Raw genomic sequence first — 15,847 nt, 5'->3', positions numbered from 1 at the left:
AAATCCAGCTGAAGCTGAAAATTGAAGGCAGAAGCAGAATTTACAGACATGCTTCTGAGCAGAGCTCCAGAACTCTCGCTCTCATCCACTCGCACTCTAACAACCCACACCTCCTTCTCCTTCCTCTCCACTCTCTGCTACTCAAACCCTAACCCTACTCCCCTCCCTATGCGCTCCTTCTCTCCCCTCTCCCTCCTCCGCTCCCGCACTCTCTCTCTCACTCACCCCCACCACCACCACCGCAATGGCCGCTTCTTGAAACCCTTCTTGGGTTTCCCGCTCTGCGCCTCCAGGTCCCGAAGATTGCACTCCCTCCCGGCTTCTAGTACTTTCGTCAAACACCTTGCGAGCGAGGCCTCGCAGGCGGAGGAGGAGAATTGGGATTTCAGCAATGTGGCGCAGAGCGAGGCTTTCAACTTCGAAAAGTGCTTCGCTTCCGCGGACTTGAAGCACCTGGCCGCGCCGAAGCTGGAGGTGAAGGAGCTGGAGGAGCTGCCGGAGCAGTGGCGGAGGTCGAAGCTGGCGTGGCTCTGTAAGGAGTTGCCGGCGCACAAGGCCGGGACTTTGATTCGGATACTCAATGCGCAGAAGAAGTGGATGAGGCAAGAGGATGCCACGTACGTCGCCGTGCATTGTATGCGAATTCGCGAGAATGATGCCGGGTTTAGGGTAAGTTTTCGGTCACTATGAGCTTTCCCTGTTGCGAAATTTTGTGTTGGTAATTGCAATATGCATTTTTTGCTTCACTTGGACTCTGATCTTAGCATGTCTATGGACCCTTGTAGAAAATAATGATTGTATTGATATATGATAGACTTAGTTTGGGTTTCTCAAAATGTATGCAGGTGTACAAATGGATGATGCAACAACATTGGTATCGTTTTGATTTTGCTCTTGCTACCAAGTTAGCAGATTACATGGGTAAAGAGCGAAAATTTTCAAAGTGTCGGGATATATTTGATGATATAATTAATCAGGGGCGAGTCCCGAGTGAATCTACATTTCATATATTGGTTGTTGCATATCTTAGTGCCCGGGTTAAAGGTTGCTTGGAGGAAGCGTGTAGCATTTACAACCGAATGATTCAGCTGGGGGGTTACCAGCCCCGACTTAGCTTGCACAATTCTCTCTTCAAAGCTATTGTCAGCGAACCAGGAAGCTCTTCGAAACATTACCTTAAACAGGCTGAGTTTATTTTCCATAATTTGGTAACAACTGGACTTGAGATACACAAGGATATTTATAGCGGCTTATTTTGGCTGCATAGCTATCAGGATACTATAGATAAAGAGAGGATGTCATCATTAAGGAAAGAGATGCAACAAGCAGGAATTGAAGAGGGTAGAGAAATGCTTGTGTCTATCTTGAGAGCTTGCTCAAAGGAGGGTGATGTGGAGGAAGCTGAAAATACTTGGCTCAAACTTCTCCGTCTTGATGTTGGTCTCCCATCTCAGGTGTATGCTTATAAAATGGAAGCCTATGCAAAGGCCGGAGAACCTATGAAATCTTTGGAGATATTCAGGGAGATGCAAGAGCATTTGGGTTCAGCCAATGCTGTGGCATATCATAAAGTCATAGAGATCTTATGTAGGGCTCAAGAAATTGAACTTGCAGAATCCCTCATGACAGATTTCATCAACTCTGGTTTGAAGCCTTTCATGCCATCATATATTGATCTAATGAACATGTACTTCAACTTAAACATACATGAGAAGTTGGAATCAGCTTTTTCCCAGTGCCTTGATAGATGTCGACCCAGTCGTACGATTTGCTGTATATACTTGGATTCTTTGGTGAAAGTTGGTAATATTGATAAAGCGGAGGAGATCTTCAACCAAATGCAGAGTAATGGGTCAATCGGTATTAACGCTCGGTCTTGCAACACCATATTAAGCGGATACCTATCAGCTGGAGATTATGTCAAGGCGGAAAAAATATATGATCTGATGTGCCAGAAGAAATATGATGTTGAAGACCCACTGATGGATAAGGTTGACCATTTCTTAAGCTTAAGCAGGAAAGTGGTTAAGAGACCTGTAAGCCTGAAGCTGAGCAAAGAACAACGGGAGATTTTAGTAGGTCTGCTGTTGGGTGGTTTGCAGATTGAATCAGATGAAGACATGAAGAATCACATGATCCGGTTTGAGTTCAGTGAGAATTCTTGCACACATCCTCTTTTAAGGAGACATATATACGATCAATACCATGAGTGGCTACATCCTTCTTGCAAGCCCGGTGAGAGTACTGAGGACATACCGTATAAATTTTCAACCATCTCACATTCTTATTTTGGTTTCTATGCGGACCAGTTTTGGCCTAAAGGCCGACAGATGATTCCAAAGCTAATCCATAGATGGCTGTCACCATGTGTTCTTGCATACTGGTATATGTATGGGGGCCACAGGACTCCATCAGGAGACATATTGTTGAAGGTAAAGGGAAGTGAGGAGGGTGTTGAGAAGATTGTCAGAACCTTGAAGGCAAGGTCCCTGGATTGCAGGGTGAAGAGGAAGGGGAGAGTGTTTTGGATAGGTTTGCTGGGAAGTAATTCTACCTGGTTCTGGAAATTAGTAGAACCTTATATTCTAGATGACTTGAAACATCTAAAAGGTAGCCAAATCTCAGATAACAGCATGGATGAAACTAAAAGCATAAACTTTGGTAGTGGGTCTGATACTGATGAGAATGCTTCTGATGACTCTGAGGATGATAATAATTTGTAGCGCTTCCATAAGGTGGTGTATTATTAGCCATTCTGAGGTTCATTACTGGGTTCAATGAACTTGGAGACTTGTCAGTCAATTCAAGCGTTTACTTGACAGCTTCTAGTGTTTTATATACCTTGATGCACAAAGAGTAGATGAGTCTTGATATTTTTGTAATACAACCTTTCTTTTATAAACAATCTCCTGTTGTTCCTTCTGTCCTAGAATTGCATAATCTTTTCATGTGATCATCCATTATAGTGACTGCTTATCTTGCTAAACAGGCTGGGATCTTTTACAACTCTTAAGTTTGGGAATGAGCTTCTTTCTTGGCTCAACGGATTGATCCTTTCTTATGAACTTGGCTCAACAGAAGGATCTCAACAGATACTGTCATTTCAGTGTACAAAATCTTACAAACTTGGCTTTCTCTTCGGTTTCAGTTGATTTTCGGATAATGTTTGTCAACCTTTTCCAGATTTGCCTTGAATCTGATTCTTTCAATGGTTAAGTACGTTACATCATCTATGCAAGTATATACTTATCTGTAGCTTTGGACATGCCTTTCCCAATTCCTTGAGTCTGTAGGGTCAGCTTGTCCTTCAACTTTAGAGAAATATGAAGTCCATTTGGCTTTTTGGAGTTTTGGTTGCCACCAGCCAGTTCATGTTATACAATTAATTTCTTTTATACAGGGAGTTGGCTTTCGTTTTGGGCTTAACTTTCAACAATTTGTAAAATTATGGCGTCTAATTTTTTTATTTTTATTTGAGGGAGGGGGAGAACTCATGACCTCTTCCAACACTCTAGACTACTAACTAATTGGTTATGTCATCCAAGTTTGATTGAGTTGATGTGAACAAAAAAAAGAAAAGGAAAGAAAGATCCGCTTGGATTCATTTAGGGCCTTAGGCTCTGAAAGTTGCAGTATTCTTTTTGGAGTAATGGATTTTGCCTCTTTGGTAAGGTCTAATTTCTTCGTGTTTTCTTTAGGAGTCGGCTTGGGTTATCCATATTTTGGGCATGTCCAAAACTCACAATTACAAGGGCAAGACAGTCCAAAAGAGCAAAGGCTTCATTGCGGCAGCTCCAAAGGTGATTCTATTTTGCATTTGTTTTCGTCACCATTTTAATGGCAAAAAAATATTTTTTCTTTAAGGGCAAAATAATCTTTTCATAAATTGTAAACACATTCTTCACACCCACCTTATTACTAATCTTAAAACAAACTCTTAGTCTTACCCACCCAAAACATGACCTAGGGACCTTTTTTTTCTCTCCTTATTAGAGAAGACCTTATGCATGATGAGGGAATGAATCATGACTTGTAGCCACCCAAATTTGCTCATTATACCCCCATTTTCTTGGACAACCAATATTCTCCCAGTTTTTTTGAAACTATTGTAATCCCTTTTTGCCCTTTTAAAAGAATTGGAACATAAATTTAGAGATAAAAAAAAAAAAAAAAACCTTCATCTTCCTCCTTTCCTTCCCTACCAGGCTACCACCATCCACACATAACTTGTTTTTTCATGTGAATTGACATAGCTAGAACAAATGTTTTTGGCCAGTACCGACACAAGACAAGTGGCGTTAGAATTGCCGTCAGTTGTCTATTACATATCCTCTATCTTCCTAACCGAGCATCATTCAAAGAAAACTGAGCGAAAAAAGATTCAAAACTTTCAACAATTTTCAATTGTTTTGGCAAACTCTGCTCATCGTTGGCCGCAATATTGGCACCAATCTGTTTATCTTTTTATGAGCTTCAAAAGTCATGCAACCCTATTCCAAGTGAAGTGTGGTGAAGTTGTTATAAAAAGCCTAATAAGGCACCGCTATCTACACAAAAAATTTTTGTCACGGAAAATTATTAATTTACATATTATAATATGATTATACGATGAATTTATATTTTTAAAATATAATATTCATAAATATATTATAACATTGATAAATTACTAACACTACATCTCCATCATGATTTAAGTACTTTCTTATTCTTGGGCAACCTATGGCAAAATGACAAACATCTTGTGGCTAACCAGAAACTTTAAGAGATTGAATGGGCACTCACAATATTAGGTTGCCTTTTTTTTTTTTTTTTTTTAAATCACTACGAAAGTAAAATGAGAATAAAAAGTTGTTGAAAGGATAAAATTGTAATTTAGAAAGAAAAGAATTAGGTATGGAGCAAATTTAGGGTCTAAGTAGAACCACCCATCACCCAATAAAGTTTTAAAGAGTACAACCAGAGTAACGAAAACTGCCTAGTTGTAAACACAGAGTGTTTCAGACTTTAGACCAGTCCAGTTACCGAAAAAATTATAGGGTTTAATCGATATACCGCTATATGGTATAATCAATTAAACGTATAAGAGTATTATTGGACGACGTGTTTATATTAGTAGAATATATTATTAATAACATTCAATCATATTATATATAACAAATAAAATGATTATAACACGTGTCAATATAATGAATAGTTATACAGAATAATTTCTCAATCACCAGCCAAGATAAAACTTTTAATTCCAGAAATGCCCTCCACCCGTCCACACGCCACCACTACCAGTTTTGTTCCTTCTCCCATTTCTTCTTCACTTGCATGAGACTCCGTTTCCAATAAGCAGTTTCGCTTCTCCCTCTCTCTCTCTCTCTCTCTCTCTCGCCCGAAACGCCTCTCAAACTCAATCACCCCAAAATATAGGAAATTACAGCCCGCGAAATATCGAAAATGGTATCGGACTCGGACCTCCTGACCCGGCTCCAGGAAATCCTCAGCACTTCGGACCTGGACACGGCCACCGCCGGCAGCGTCCGCCGGCAGCTCGAGAAGGATTTCGGGGTCGATCTGTCGGACCGAAAAGCGTTTATCAGGGACCAAATCGACATTTACCTCGAGAGCCACGTGGCCAAACCCCAAGATGAAGAAGAACAAAAAGAAGAGGAGGAGGAGGAGGTCGGTGAAGGTTCAGAGAATGTAGCGGAAGACGCTGAGCTTGAGGTAGAAGCAAACGACGACGTTAAAGATGAAGAAGAGGAAGAGGAAGAGGAAGAGAATGCAGGCAAAAGTAGAAGGAGAAAAGCGTGAGTTATTTTTTTAAATCTTATTTCTTTTTTAGTTGCATTTGGGTTTCTTTGATTAGTGTTTGGTTGCTGGGAAAATGTTTTTAGTTGGTAGGAAAGAAATAGATGTTTTGGGCTTATGAGAAAACGAATTACCCAAAGTGGTATTTTTCTTTCGGATTTATTGGGTCCCACGTAATGAGAAAGTGCCTTCTTTTGCTATTTTATTTTTTTATTGATGAAAGAAAAGATAGTCAATAATCAATTGGGGTTTTGGAGTAGTAGCAAGAAGTAAATTTGAACACTTAACTGATGTTTCTATCAATTGTGTGCATCCAGTTGTAGTTTTTATTGCATTTTCATTGCCTTATCACTTGGTTGGTTGAATTGTGTTGAAAGTTGAATTATTTTTTGGTCTTAAACTATATCAACATTATTCGTGATTGCTTATTCATTTTTTATTTTTTTCATAAGTTGAATGAAATGGTTGGTTTCATAATCCATATCAAGATTGCATTACAGTTTCATGTGAACATATCATAGTTTGATGTCTATGTTTGTCCACTAGTTTTGTTTTTAAATGCTTTTTTTTTTTCTTCCAAAGTTACTTCTCATATGAAGTTATTTTTCAAAATTTTCTTCTAAAAGTAGCACTTAAAAAATGGATGTCACCCTGAGTAAAGAATATTGGATGTGGGGCATCATCTTAAATCTCATTGCTCATCAGATTATCAAATTCTGAGTTTTTCAGCACTGGTTGCAAATCGACAGCAGTCTGTCTTGTTGTCTCATTCTGAAACTGAAAAGGCTCCTTAAAACTTCAGAGTATACCATTCTTAAACCTTGGATATCTAGACTTTAATGGGGGAGTAAATGAGAAGTCACTGTATATTGAACAAACATATATGGAAGTGTACTCACAGACAATGAAATGGAAATGACACTGCTGTCAGTTCAGGTTCTGTGGCTTCCTTTAAGAGATACACACTTAGTTACCATTAAATAAAAGTGACACTGTGGATGGAGATATGGCCCTTAAAGTCCAACTTATCCATCGTAAGGGATTCCCCTTGAAGACTACTTTGACGAATCTAGGATATTGTGCTTTATGCTTGAGGCTAGTACTACATTGACAACATTCATCTGCACAAGCACAACCAACAAACCTCTCTTATTATTTGGACGAAAATGTATTCATTGAGAAAGCTTTAAGTACAGTTTAGTTGCATTCACCTATAAAATAATCGTCTAATATGTTGGTGGAATTTCTCAGAGAGCAAGCCCATATCTCTGATTACTTTGGGAACAAGGGTTTCTTTCTTGGCTCAACAAATTGATTTTAAAAGAATGAATTTCTGTGTATTTGTTGTTAAGTTCATTCTCTTTTTCCTACATGATACAATCAGACCCACAAAAGAAAGTAATAACCTTTAGAAGTTAAACAATGAATTCTTATCTTTTCATTGGATTATAAGTTTCAAAATATGGCTTCTTTTATCTTGCATTTGTTTTATGTTTTACTAGTTTTGGTATTATTTTTCTACCTCTCAGATATATTAGATTCTCATTTTTATGTGATTGGTTACCTTTACCATTTCTAATGAATAAAAATTATTACTTTTACCATCAATATACAAGTATATGATGTATGTTGTTTTGAACATATGTATTATGCTGGGCGTCCAAGTTTCTGCTATTGGACTTTTCTGAGTTATTTTATATTGCCAAATAGGTCAAATAAGGTGGATAAAGGAGTTGCGAAAAGAGGTGGCTTCACAAAACTATGTAGCTTGTCTCCACAGCTTCAAGAATTTGTTGGAGAGCCCATAATGGCTAGAACAGAGGTATAATTTATTAAGTTTTTGCAAATTTTCTATTGTTTTACTTTTCATTGCATCCTTGTTTTGGACGGACCAACAGAGATTTTGGAACCAAGATGTGATACTTATTCTCCGTCCATTCTTAGGTGGTGAAGAGAATTTGGGCTTATATCCGGGAAAAGGATTTGCAGGACCCAAAGAATAGGCGGAATATAAAATGTGATGAATCTCTACATGCCCTTTTTCGTGTTAATTCTATTAATATGTTTCAAATGAATAAAGTCCTGTCCAAGCATATATGGCCGCTAAGCGAAGAAGATGGTACGTCCAGAATTCTTTTCCTCACCCTTCTGATGACACTTATTTGTGACTATATTGTCTTTGTTTATGATGTTAACCTGTTTATATTACCTTAGTACCTCAACGCGTTGATTTTTCACACGGATTTGTGCTCAAGCATATACTTAGGTTCAATTTTGTTTGTTACTCTTAGTTTGATGAATATGGCTCTAAAAGTCTATATTGAATACACCTAAACTTTTTAAGTCCACAAAAGTCATTTAAATTCTACCAAAGTCCATAGACAATACAATACACCCCCCTAAGTGTCTACATATGTGGTGCTGCTTGGCATGCATTTCAACACCACTAACCTTCAAGGTGCACTCAATGAAAATAAAGAAAGGATATTCTTATAAATACACTATTTTCTACTAATAAGTCACCGAGGACAGATAATGTTACAAACGTTTATGCTCCAGTCTATCAGTGATTTCACTCTCCTATTTTATACATTACCAACAGTACATCAAGAAAACTGATTATAGGAGCTCAAAACTGTTGCTAGACAACCACAACCACAATTTAAAGTTAACACACAGCTGCTCTCCAATCTGTCAGTATAGCAGAAAAGGGTATGTCCCTAAACTCCGAAGAACCCAAAGCCCAAAGTCATGACCGGAATTGTTCTTGACAGACACATTTGTGGAGCTTCAATGATATAGAAGTCCAGAACTGTTTTTGGTTATTTTTGGTTCTTTCTCGTTTCTGGATCCACATGTTTATTTATTATATTGGTTTTTTGTGCACACTGTCAAACACATCTCCAATTACAGTTACTCGGCAGAGGCACAGTTGTATTTTACCATGCAATGGTTCAAAATTTAAGGACAATTTAACTTATAAATGAAATAATTGTTAAGATTGCACAATACAATATTCTTGCTAAGCATCCAGAGAAATTTTTTTAATTTTTTTTTTCTCCCAGAAAAAGATAGTTGCAACACAAGTGATATCTTTAGTAGATGGACCCTCATGTGGCATGTTTTATCCTTGGTGGCAGTTTGGGAACACTGTGGCATGTTTATTTTCTACTAGGTTTCAAAGTATAACCTGGAAGCAGCTAATCTTTCTTCAGATTTGGTCCTTTCACAATATAAGCCTCAGTTATAAAGCGCCATTAGTGGTTCTCTCTTGAATTAATTTTCTTGGTTTATCTAGTCAGGGAAAAATGGAAATTAATGAGTGATAGTTTTGGGAAAATAAAGTAATAAATATAACAAAAATAACACTTGGCTATAAAACATCGAGAAATTAATGTTTTTGTGTTTTGTGTTTTGTGTTTTATTATTTTTTCTTTGAAGCATGATTCTTTTTATCTTTTCTAACCTTTTGTAGCTGGGGTATAATACTGATATCCTGGCTCATAAAGTTATCTTTATTAAGTATGTGCAATTACCATGGGATATTACTTCATCTGCCACCAAAAAAAGAAAAGGCTTCCAAGTTGAACCTTTGCCGTATTTCATTTAGTGGTATATTATAATGCTCTTCATCATTTACCTTTTATAGTGTTACCCTTAAGTTGCATGGTATAATAGTTGTTTGAGATTTTAACACCATAGCATGATGAAAATTCAGAACATATAAAGCAAAAGAAGAAAGGGGAAGAAAGTGATCATTCTGTCTCTGAAGGAGATGTAAGTATAGTAGAGGAACAAGAGGAAGAAGAGGCAGAGGAAGAAGCAGAAGAGGAGGAAGAAAAACGTAGTACTCGAAAAGAAAACAAGAAAAGAAGGTTAGTTTCTTTAATCTCATGTCCTATCCTTTTGTGTTGTTTTTTGTTGACGTTGACTTGTTTTCATTAATTTATTTTATCTATTATGCATATTCAAAATTTGAAAGTTTGGTCTTTTAACTTGAAGTACTTGTAGAGATTTAGTTATCATATATCTTATTAATTTACATAACACGGCAAACATACATAGTTCCTCCTGGAGATTCAAAACTGTAATTTCTATATCCAAACAATGAGTTCACTAATCATCTTACTGGCATGCTCAGAAGAATATATCTGTACAATTATTACTTGTGCTAGTTTGAATTTCTCCTGACTTGTCCCATATCCCCAAAACAAAAATATTGAAAATGCTGCTTTACTGTTCATTTCTATTATGGATATGTAGTGGGGTACATTAGCATTGCAACCTATTCTGTGTTCATATGACCATCTATGGCTGTTGGGGTGATATATCCCTGGTTGACTGGTTCACAGGTGGCTGGTGTTTATTTTTTCTCATTCAGTGTCTTATCAAGTAGGTCTTCTAAAGTGGATAAAGATGTCAAGAAAAAGGGAGGTGGCTTTACCAAATTATGTAGCCTTTCTCCAGAACTTCAAAAATTCACTGGAGTGTCAGAATTGGCCAGAACAGAGGTATTATTCAAAGTATAATTGCTTAAATTATTATTTCAAAACTTATTCCTCACCCATCTTTTTTTTCATTCCTAGGTTGTCAAGAAGCTTTGGAATTATATCCGGGAGAACAATTTGCAAGATCCAAAGAATAAACGAAGCATAATATGTGATGAGTCATTGCGTACCCTTTTTGATGTTGAGTCAATTGATATGTTTCAAATGAATAAAGTTCTGTCCAAGCACATATGGCCCTTAAATGAAGAAGGTACATGGTAGAAGAAGCTAGTAGTTTTGATATATGAACATATGCTTAATTGTCCAACCATATATATTTTTTTAGTAATTTTATTGTTGTGTTTATCAGTAATTTAGTTTCACTTTTTATGTACATTTTGTATTTTGTATTAGCTTTTTTTTTTTTTGCACATAAGATGCATATGCTCTTAGAAGTCTTCATCTAGTTATGCTCATCATTACTTGTGCTCCTAGTTTGAAATCCTGGCTATCAGTGATCATGTGCAACTTGGCACTCAACAAAGTAGATTCTTGATGAATAATAAATGAAAGGAAGAATCATATATCTTCAATAATATGCATTATGTAAAATGCTGGAATGCTGATAAAGAGACTGTTAAGTTTTGAGCGTCCCTCACTAAGAAAAGATGATAGGTCAGCAGAAAGGAATGAGTTACTTAGGTATTGTGCTTGTTCTCCATAACATATGTTGGATGGAACATGGCAAGAGTGTTCCATTCATTTCACCTAGACCGACCCTCCAACATGAGTACTGAACATGTTTTGAAGTGTCCCTCTATCTACATAGAGCTGCTTTCAGTTAGTTTATATGTCAAGTGATTAAGGTGATCAATTTTCTCAAGGAAGAATTCCGAATCGGTACTTGGTCATCAGAAGTGTATACCATTTAAGTTATGCTGTCACAGAAGTTCTAATCTCTTTTGTTGAATAAGTTGTATTACTTGTAATGTAGCAGCTCCAGACAATGCTTCAAAAAAGGAGGAGCAGTTTAAGCAAGAGCGAGAAGAAGGTGAGATAAATAACTTCAGATCTTCAGCTTATCAAACTTTGTTAGATAGCAAAGTTAATGTGTATCCATACCACATCCTGCATGCTTGGTATTGGCATAACACATCTGGTGCCATAACATATTACAAGATTTATGTTTGAAAAATAAAGATAGGTTACAGAGGGGTAAGCTAGCGTACACAATTAACACACGATGTCAATTTTCAGTTATGAACTTGTTTCAATAACATAGTCTTGGCATAAATTTCACTATCCAGATTCAGATGACCCACAGCAAGACGAAAAACGGCTGAAGAAAGGAGGTTCTGGTCTTCTTTCTCCCCTTCCACTTTCAGATGCTCTTGTGAAATTCCTTGGTACCGGTGAAAGCATGCTATCACGGGCTGATGCTGTAAAGAGAATGTGGGAGTACATAAAACAAAATGATCTGCAGGTACGACAATGTTCTTGGTCAAACCTAGGATCTCATAAGATCATGCTATCTAATAATTTTCATTTTTTCTTTTTAAACTCACTTGGAATATGATCTCCACATCTTATATTTGAAAATCCCAATTGGTGAGCAAATGAACCTCTACCCAAATGAAATAAAATGGTAGTCAAAAAATTTCAAGGACACAAATGTCTTATTTTGCTCCCTTGAGTTCATGACGCCAAAAATGTTGAGCTCAATTTTCCTGCTATTGATTGCTTGATAAATTAAAGATTATACAACATGAGGTCCAGCTTGAGTATGCATTACACTATAGACTTTACATCTAGAAAATAGTTAATCTTTAATAACAAATTGACATCGTGTGTTAATTGTGTACGCTAGCTTACCCCTCTGTAACCTATCTTTATTTTTCAAACATAAATCTTGTAACTCTGTTCATGAACTATAGCTCATGAGTTATTGTGTTTGGCACAGAGACAGTCATTGCATAATCAGTAAAAAGATTTTGAAAGACTAAAGTTTAAGGGTTTAAGGGGAGAGAGTTGACATGTAATGTAAGGCTAGTGGGTTCTGGTGAATGAAAGTATGAATTTCGCTAATTCGAAGAATGTTGAGCTTAATGACGCATATAACCCTCGATCTGCCCCATTCTTGGATTTTTTTACTCCATGGATGTCAAACCTTAAAATTCATGTATCCATTTGTTCATATTGTGGTAAAATTTCCCTTTTCCTATGATAGATGGTCTTGTCTCATAATTATATTACTGTTTGTACAAGGATATCATCATATCTTATCTCTATTTGGTCAAACATAAGTGTCATGTTCCACTCCAGATCTTGAAATCCAAAATGGATCCTGCGCAAAGCTGTTAGCCATTGGGTCTGTCTGCTAAATGTTGGTGGTCCAACACACTTTCAGACCATGATAGGACTCGTCAACTTTTTTCCTACTGCTGATTTCCTTATGGTTCCCTTTATGTATTTCTAAAATCTAAAATCTAAACTAAAGCAACAGGGACTCATAGGTAGAGTTGGTGTCATTGACTATACCTCTTTAGCAGTTCCTTGAAGTAAAATAGGCTAGAAAAATCTGATGCAACATTTTTAGTTTGTGATACAGATACTTTAGTGATTGTTCTCTACTGTATTGTATTTTCTTTAAGATCCCACTAGATCTTGGTGTGACTTTTTAATTTCACACATGGTTTTGTGGCTGTTTTCCCCCCTGAAGGATCCATCTGATAAGAGGAGAATCATTTGTGATGATAAACTAAAAGAACTTTTTGAGGTCGACTCCTTCAATGGTTTCTCAGTGTCAAAGCTTCTGACTGCTCATTTCATCAAGACAGGACAGAAAGATGCTGAATTGTAAATTTTTTGAGCCCAACTGAAGAGGGCATTTTTGCACAAGTCATTATCCTCTCGGTAGTTTTGTAGTTTTCATGCTCCTAACATTTTCAGGAAATGGAAATACAAATTTTGATAAATTTGTTCTTGCTGCCAATGTCTCTTTCACCTTTCTTTTATTTATGTTTCCAGTTCGCTCTCTCTATCTCACTATATATATTTTTTGTCATTTTTCCCTTTTCTCTTTTAAAGGTTTTGGCAGCTTCGTATGAGAATATTCTTTATTTTTTATTTTTGGGTCAAAAGCTCAGCATAAGAAGTAGAAATTGAAGATGTGCAGAAAGGAATTTTGGTCCCTGTTATTGTCTTGGAGGAACCACAATGTTCAGCAACTTTCATGCCCAATTGAATCTTTGGCAAACTTTCATACACTGTTTTTAGCCGACTTTCTTCCTGTGCTGTGTGTGTGGTTAGGATAACATATACATCAATGTGGCATGACAAAACCAAATTTAATGGGTGCAGGTGGAATAGTCTGAGTGTCTGTGGATGTATGTGGATGGGGTGGGAAGTCAAGTAATATATAACTAAAGTGGCCGAGTGGCTATGCCATTGCATTTATAAGTAAAAAGGCAATTAATTTAGAGATTCCAGATACAATTGCTATGCCACCTGACTAATGCCTTGGTCTTCATGTTCATCATCAAACTCCAAATGGGATTTTACGAAGTGTCTCCAGACTCCACCAATGTGATTGGGGTTGGGCCTCTTTAATTGTTGGGGCTCTGGCCCTTCGTTGAACAAAAGGTAGCATTAGATCCTGATTAATTAATGGGGCAGTTGGCCCATAATTTAGGAACATGAGCTCGCATCCATCTAGAAGAGCAGAAAAAACTTGTGTACACCTGACACACTATGTTATGTTTTTACACTCATAGGATGTAGTCTCATGATCCAAACTGTTCCTATAAGAGTTTTAAACAGTGAACTGAATGTATACACATTTTTTCTTTTGATCAAACGATATTGAGGGAAGAGATCTTGATTGTAGAGGTAATTCCTCTTACCTACTAGAGTTACAAACTCCCACCGAATATAAATATATATATGGGTTCGGAGCCTAGAAAAACAGAAAAACTTATGTATGTCCATTCAGAGCTGGCTTTGATTCTAGGGGTTAGAAGTGAATCATGAGAATGAGACCCTCAACCCCCTTCATCTACATTACTTAACCCATTTCAAACTTCTTTTGTCATTATTGAGTACCATATAATTTGTATTTTGGTTTTGTTTTCTGAACCAAATGTCTGTATGCTTCAGTTTTCTAAAATTTGAATTAATATGAGAAGGTTAAAGAGAACCTCAAAGTGGATTTAACATAGTATATAAGTATTTAAAGGTATATAAAATTTGAAGGCCATCAACATTTTGAGACTTGAGGCAGTGCTTTGGGATCTTTCTGCAGAGAAACCCCATGGATTAAATCAGCTCTCAGGCCAATTCCAAACAAAAGAAAAAAGGATAATTCCCTTGCAAGGACCAAATTGCAGTTGTAGAGTGGCAGTGCAGCTCTTCATGGTGAGACTTGTGTGCTCCGATTGGAGTGTACCATCAATGACATTATTTTAGGCACATTCTCATGATGGAGGATCACAATGCGCAATCACTATATCCTACATAATGGTCCTAAGAAAGTTCAACTTCTTTTTAGGGCATGCCATTTTTTTGTGTTCTGTGTCAGGTGCACAACAGCAGAAGGGTGTGGTAAGTCTCACTATATTTTTGCAGAAATCTCCTTATACTTTTATGGCTGTGTGTTTTATGATTAAGATTTAGTATTTAAGATTTGTATTGGAAAGGCAATTAAATACTAAGCTTTAAACTCCAAAACAAAATTATTTCTAAAATATTACTCTTGCATAATTCAAAACTCTTGAAATTACTTCAAATGACGCGAGTTTGATTTGTTACTCAAAAGGAAGGGACAACTAAAGAACGTAACAATAATGACATTTTCCATGCGCATTAGGCACATGTGTCAGGGAACCTTGTTGAGCGCTCGGAGTAGCTACCAATCGCTCGACAACTACAACTGAAGCAGTTACTCTGAACGCTTGACAATTACAATTGAAGTGCTACTATAGCTTCAATTGGATATGCATCTACAGTTACCAATAGATTATTTTTTAGAAATTTTATTCAATAACTCCTTTAAATACACCTTAAACTTTTTTAACCCCTTAGCCTCAAAACTAACAATAATGACCCTTTTACATTTTTTCAGACAAAAATACCCCTTTATATATGAAAATGTCACCACAATCCACCATGTGTCGACAAAAATTTCCACACGTTGCTGCACTTTCTTCTTGCACATTTTTTTTGTCAAATTTGTGGAATTTGTGGTTGCCACAAGTCGATTTGTGTCGACCACAAATTCCACAAATTCGACCATGTGTCGACCACAAATTCGACCATGTGCTATAGCACCATGTTTCTAGGTTCTTCAAAAACAGACTTGGAAACCCAAAAGCAAACCAACTTTCATCCAAAACAAGACCACCAACCAAACACACAAGAAAGAAACTTTCTTTCTTTCTTTCTTTCTTTCTTTCTTTCTTGGCTCCTCCTATCATTCCCTTTTAACAAAATTTCTTACAATAAAACCCACAAAACCCAATTACACATATTCGTCCCTTTGCATTTTTGGTCTGTAGCAGCTTGCT

The 15,847-nt window shown here is 36.9% G+C and overlaps 2 protein-coding genes across 3 annotated transcripts; both read left to right on the top strand.

Annotated features, from left to right (window-relative positions):
• Positions 1-2,922, top strand: OTP51 (endonuclease). Its single transcript, XM_086254170.1, has 2 exons — positions 1-669; positions 846-2,922. The coding sequence occupies exons 1-2, from the start codon at positions 49-51 to the stop codon at positions 2,721-2,723; spliced, it is 2,499 nt and encodes an 832-aa protein (XP_086110296.1). The 5' UTR covers positions 1-48; the 3' UTR covers positions 2,724-2,922.
• A 2,336-nt stretch (positions 2,923-5,258) lies between these two features.
• On the top strand, positions 5,259-13,363 carry LOC147276821 (SWIB complex BAF60b domain-containing protein). Of its 2 annotated transcripts, none has more exons than XM_086255288.1 (9): positions 5,259-5,798; positions 7,510-7,621; positions 7,744-7,918; positions 9,518-9,674; positions 10,196-10,310; positions 10,386-10,557; positions 11,284-11,337; positions 11,594-11,769; positions 13,006-13,363. In XM_086255288.1, exons 1-9 carry the CDS (start codon positions 5,446-5,448, stop codon positions 13,144-13,146), a joined length of 1,455 nt encoding a protein of 484 aa, XP_086111414.1. In that variant the 5' UTR covers positions 5,259-5,445; the 3' UTR covers positions 13,147-13,363. The 2 variants fall into 2 exon arrangements, with proteins under 2 accessions (XP_086111414.1, XP_086111413.1); XM_086255287.1 differs by having other exon boundaries at positions 5,261-5,798; positions 11,281-11,337; positions 13,006-13,349.
• The last annotated feature ends 2,484 nt before the right edge of the window (positions 13,364-15,847 follow it).

This window comes from Dryas octopetala, chromosome 8, assembly GCF_963921425.1.
Source record: "Dryas octopetala chromosome 8, drDryOcto1.1, whole genome shotgun sequence".
NCBI lineage: Eukaryota > Viridiplantae > Streptophyta > Magnoliopsida > Rosales > Rosaceae > Dryas > Dryas octopetala.
Note: the sequence above shows the minus strand (reverse complement) of the source record. Positions and strands in the feature narration are given on the sequence as shown.

Bases quoted from the DNA above. Each gene is read 5' to 3' on its own strand.
- LOC147276821 (XM_086255287.1), top strand. From the start codon at position 5,446: ATGGTATCGGACTCGGACCTCCTGACCCGGCTCCAGGAAATCCTCAGC. The intron at 10,558-11,280 runs GTACATGGTAGA...CTTGTAATGTAG, and splicing joins ATGGCCCTTAAATGAAGAAG to CAGCTCCAGACAATGCTTCA. The intron at 11,338-11,593 runs GTGAGATAAATA...TTCACTATCCAG, and splicing joins TAAGCAAGAGCGAGAAGAAG to ATTCAGATGACCCACAGCAA.
- OTP51 (XM_086254170.1), top strand. From the start codon at position 49: ATGCTTCTGAGCAGAGCTCCAGAACTCTCGCTCTCATCCACTCGCACT. The intron at 670-845 runs GTAAGTTTTCGG...AAATGTATGCAG, and splicing joins AGAATGATGCCGGGTTTAGG to GTGTACAAATGGATGATGCA.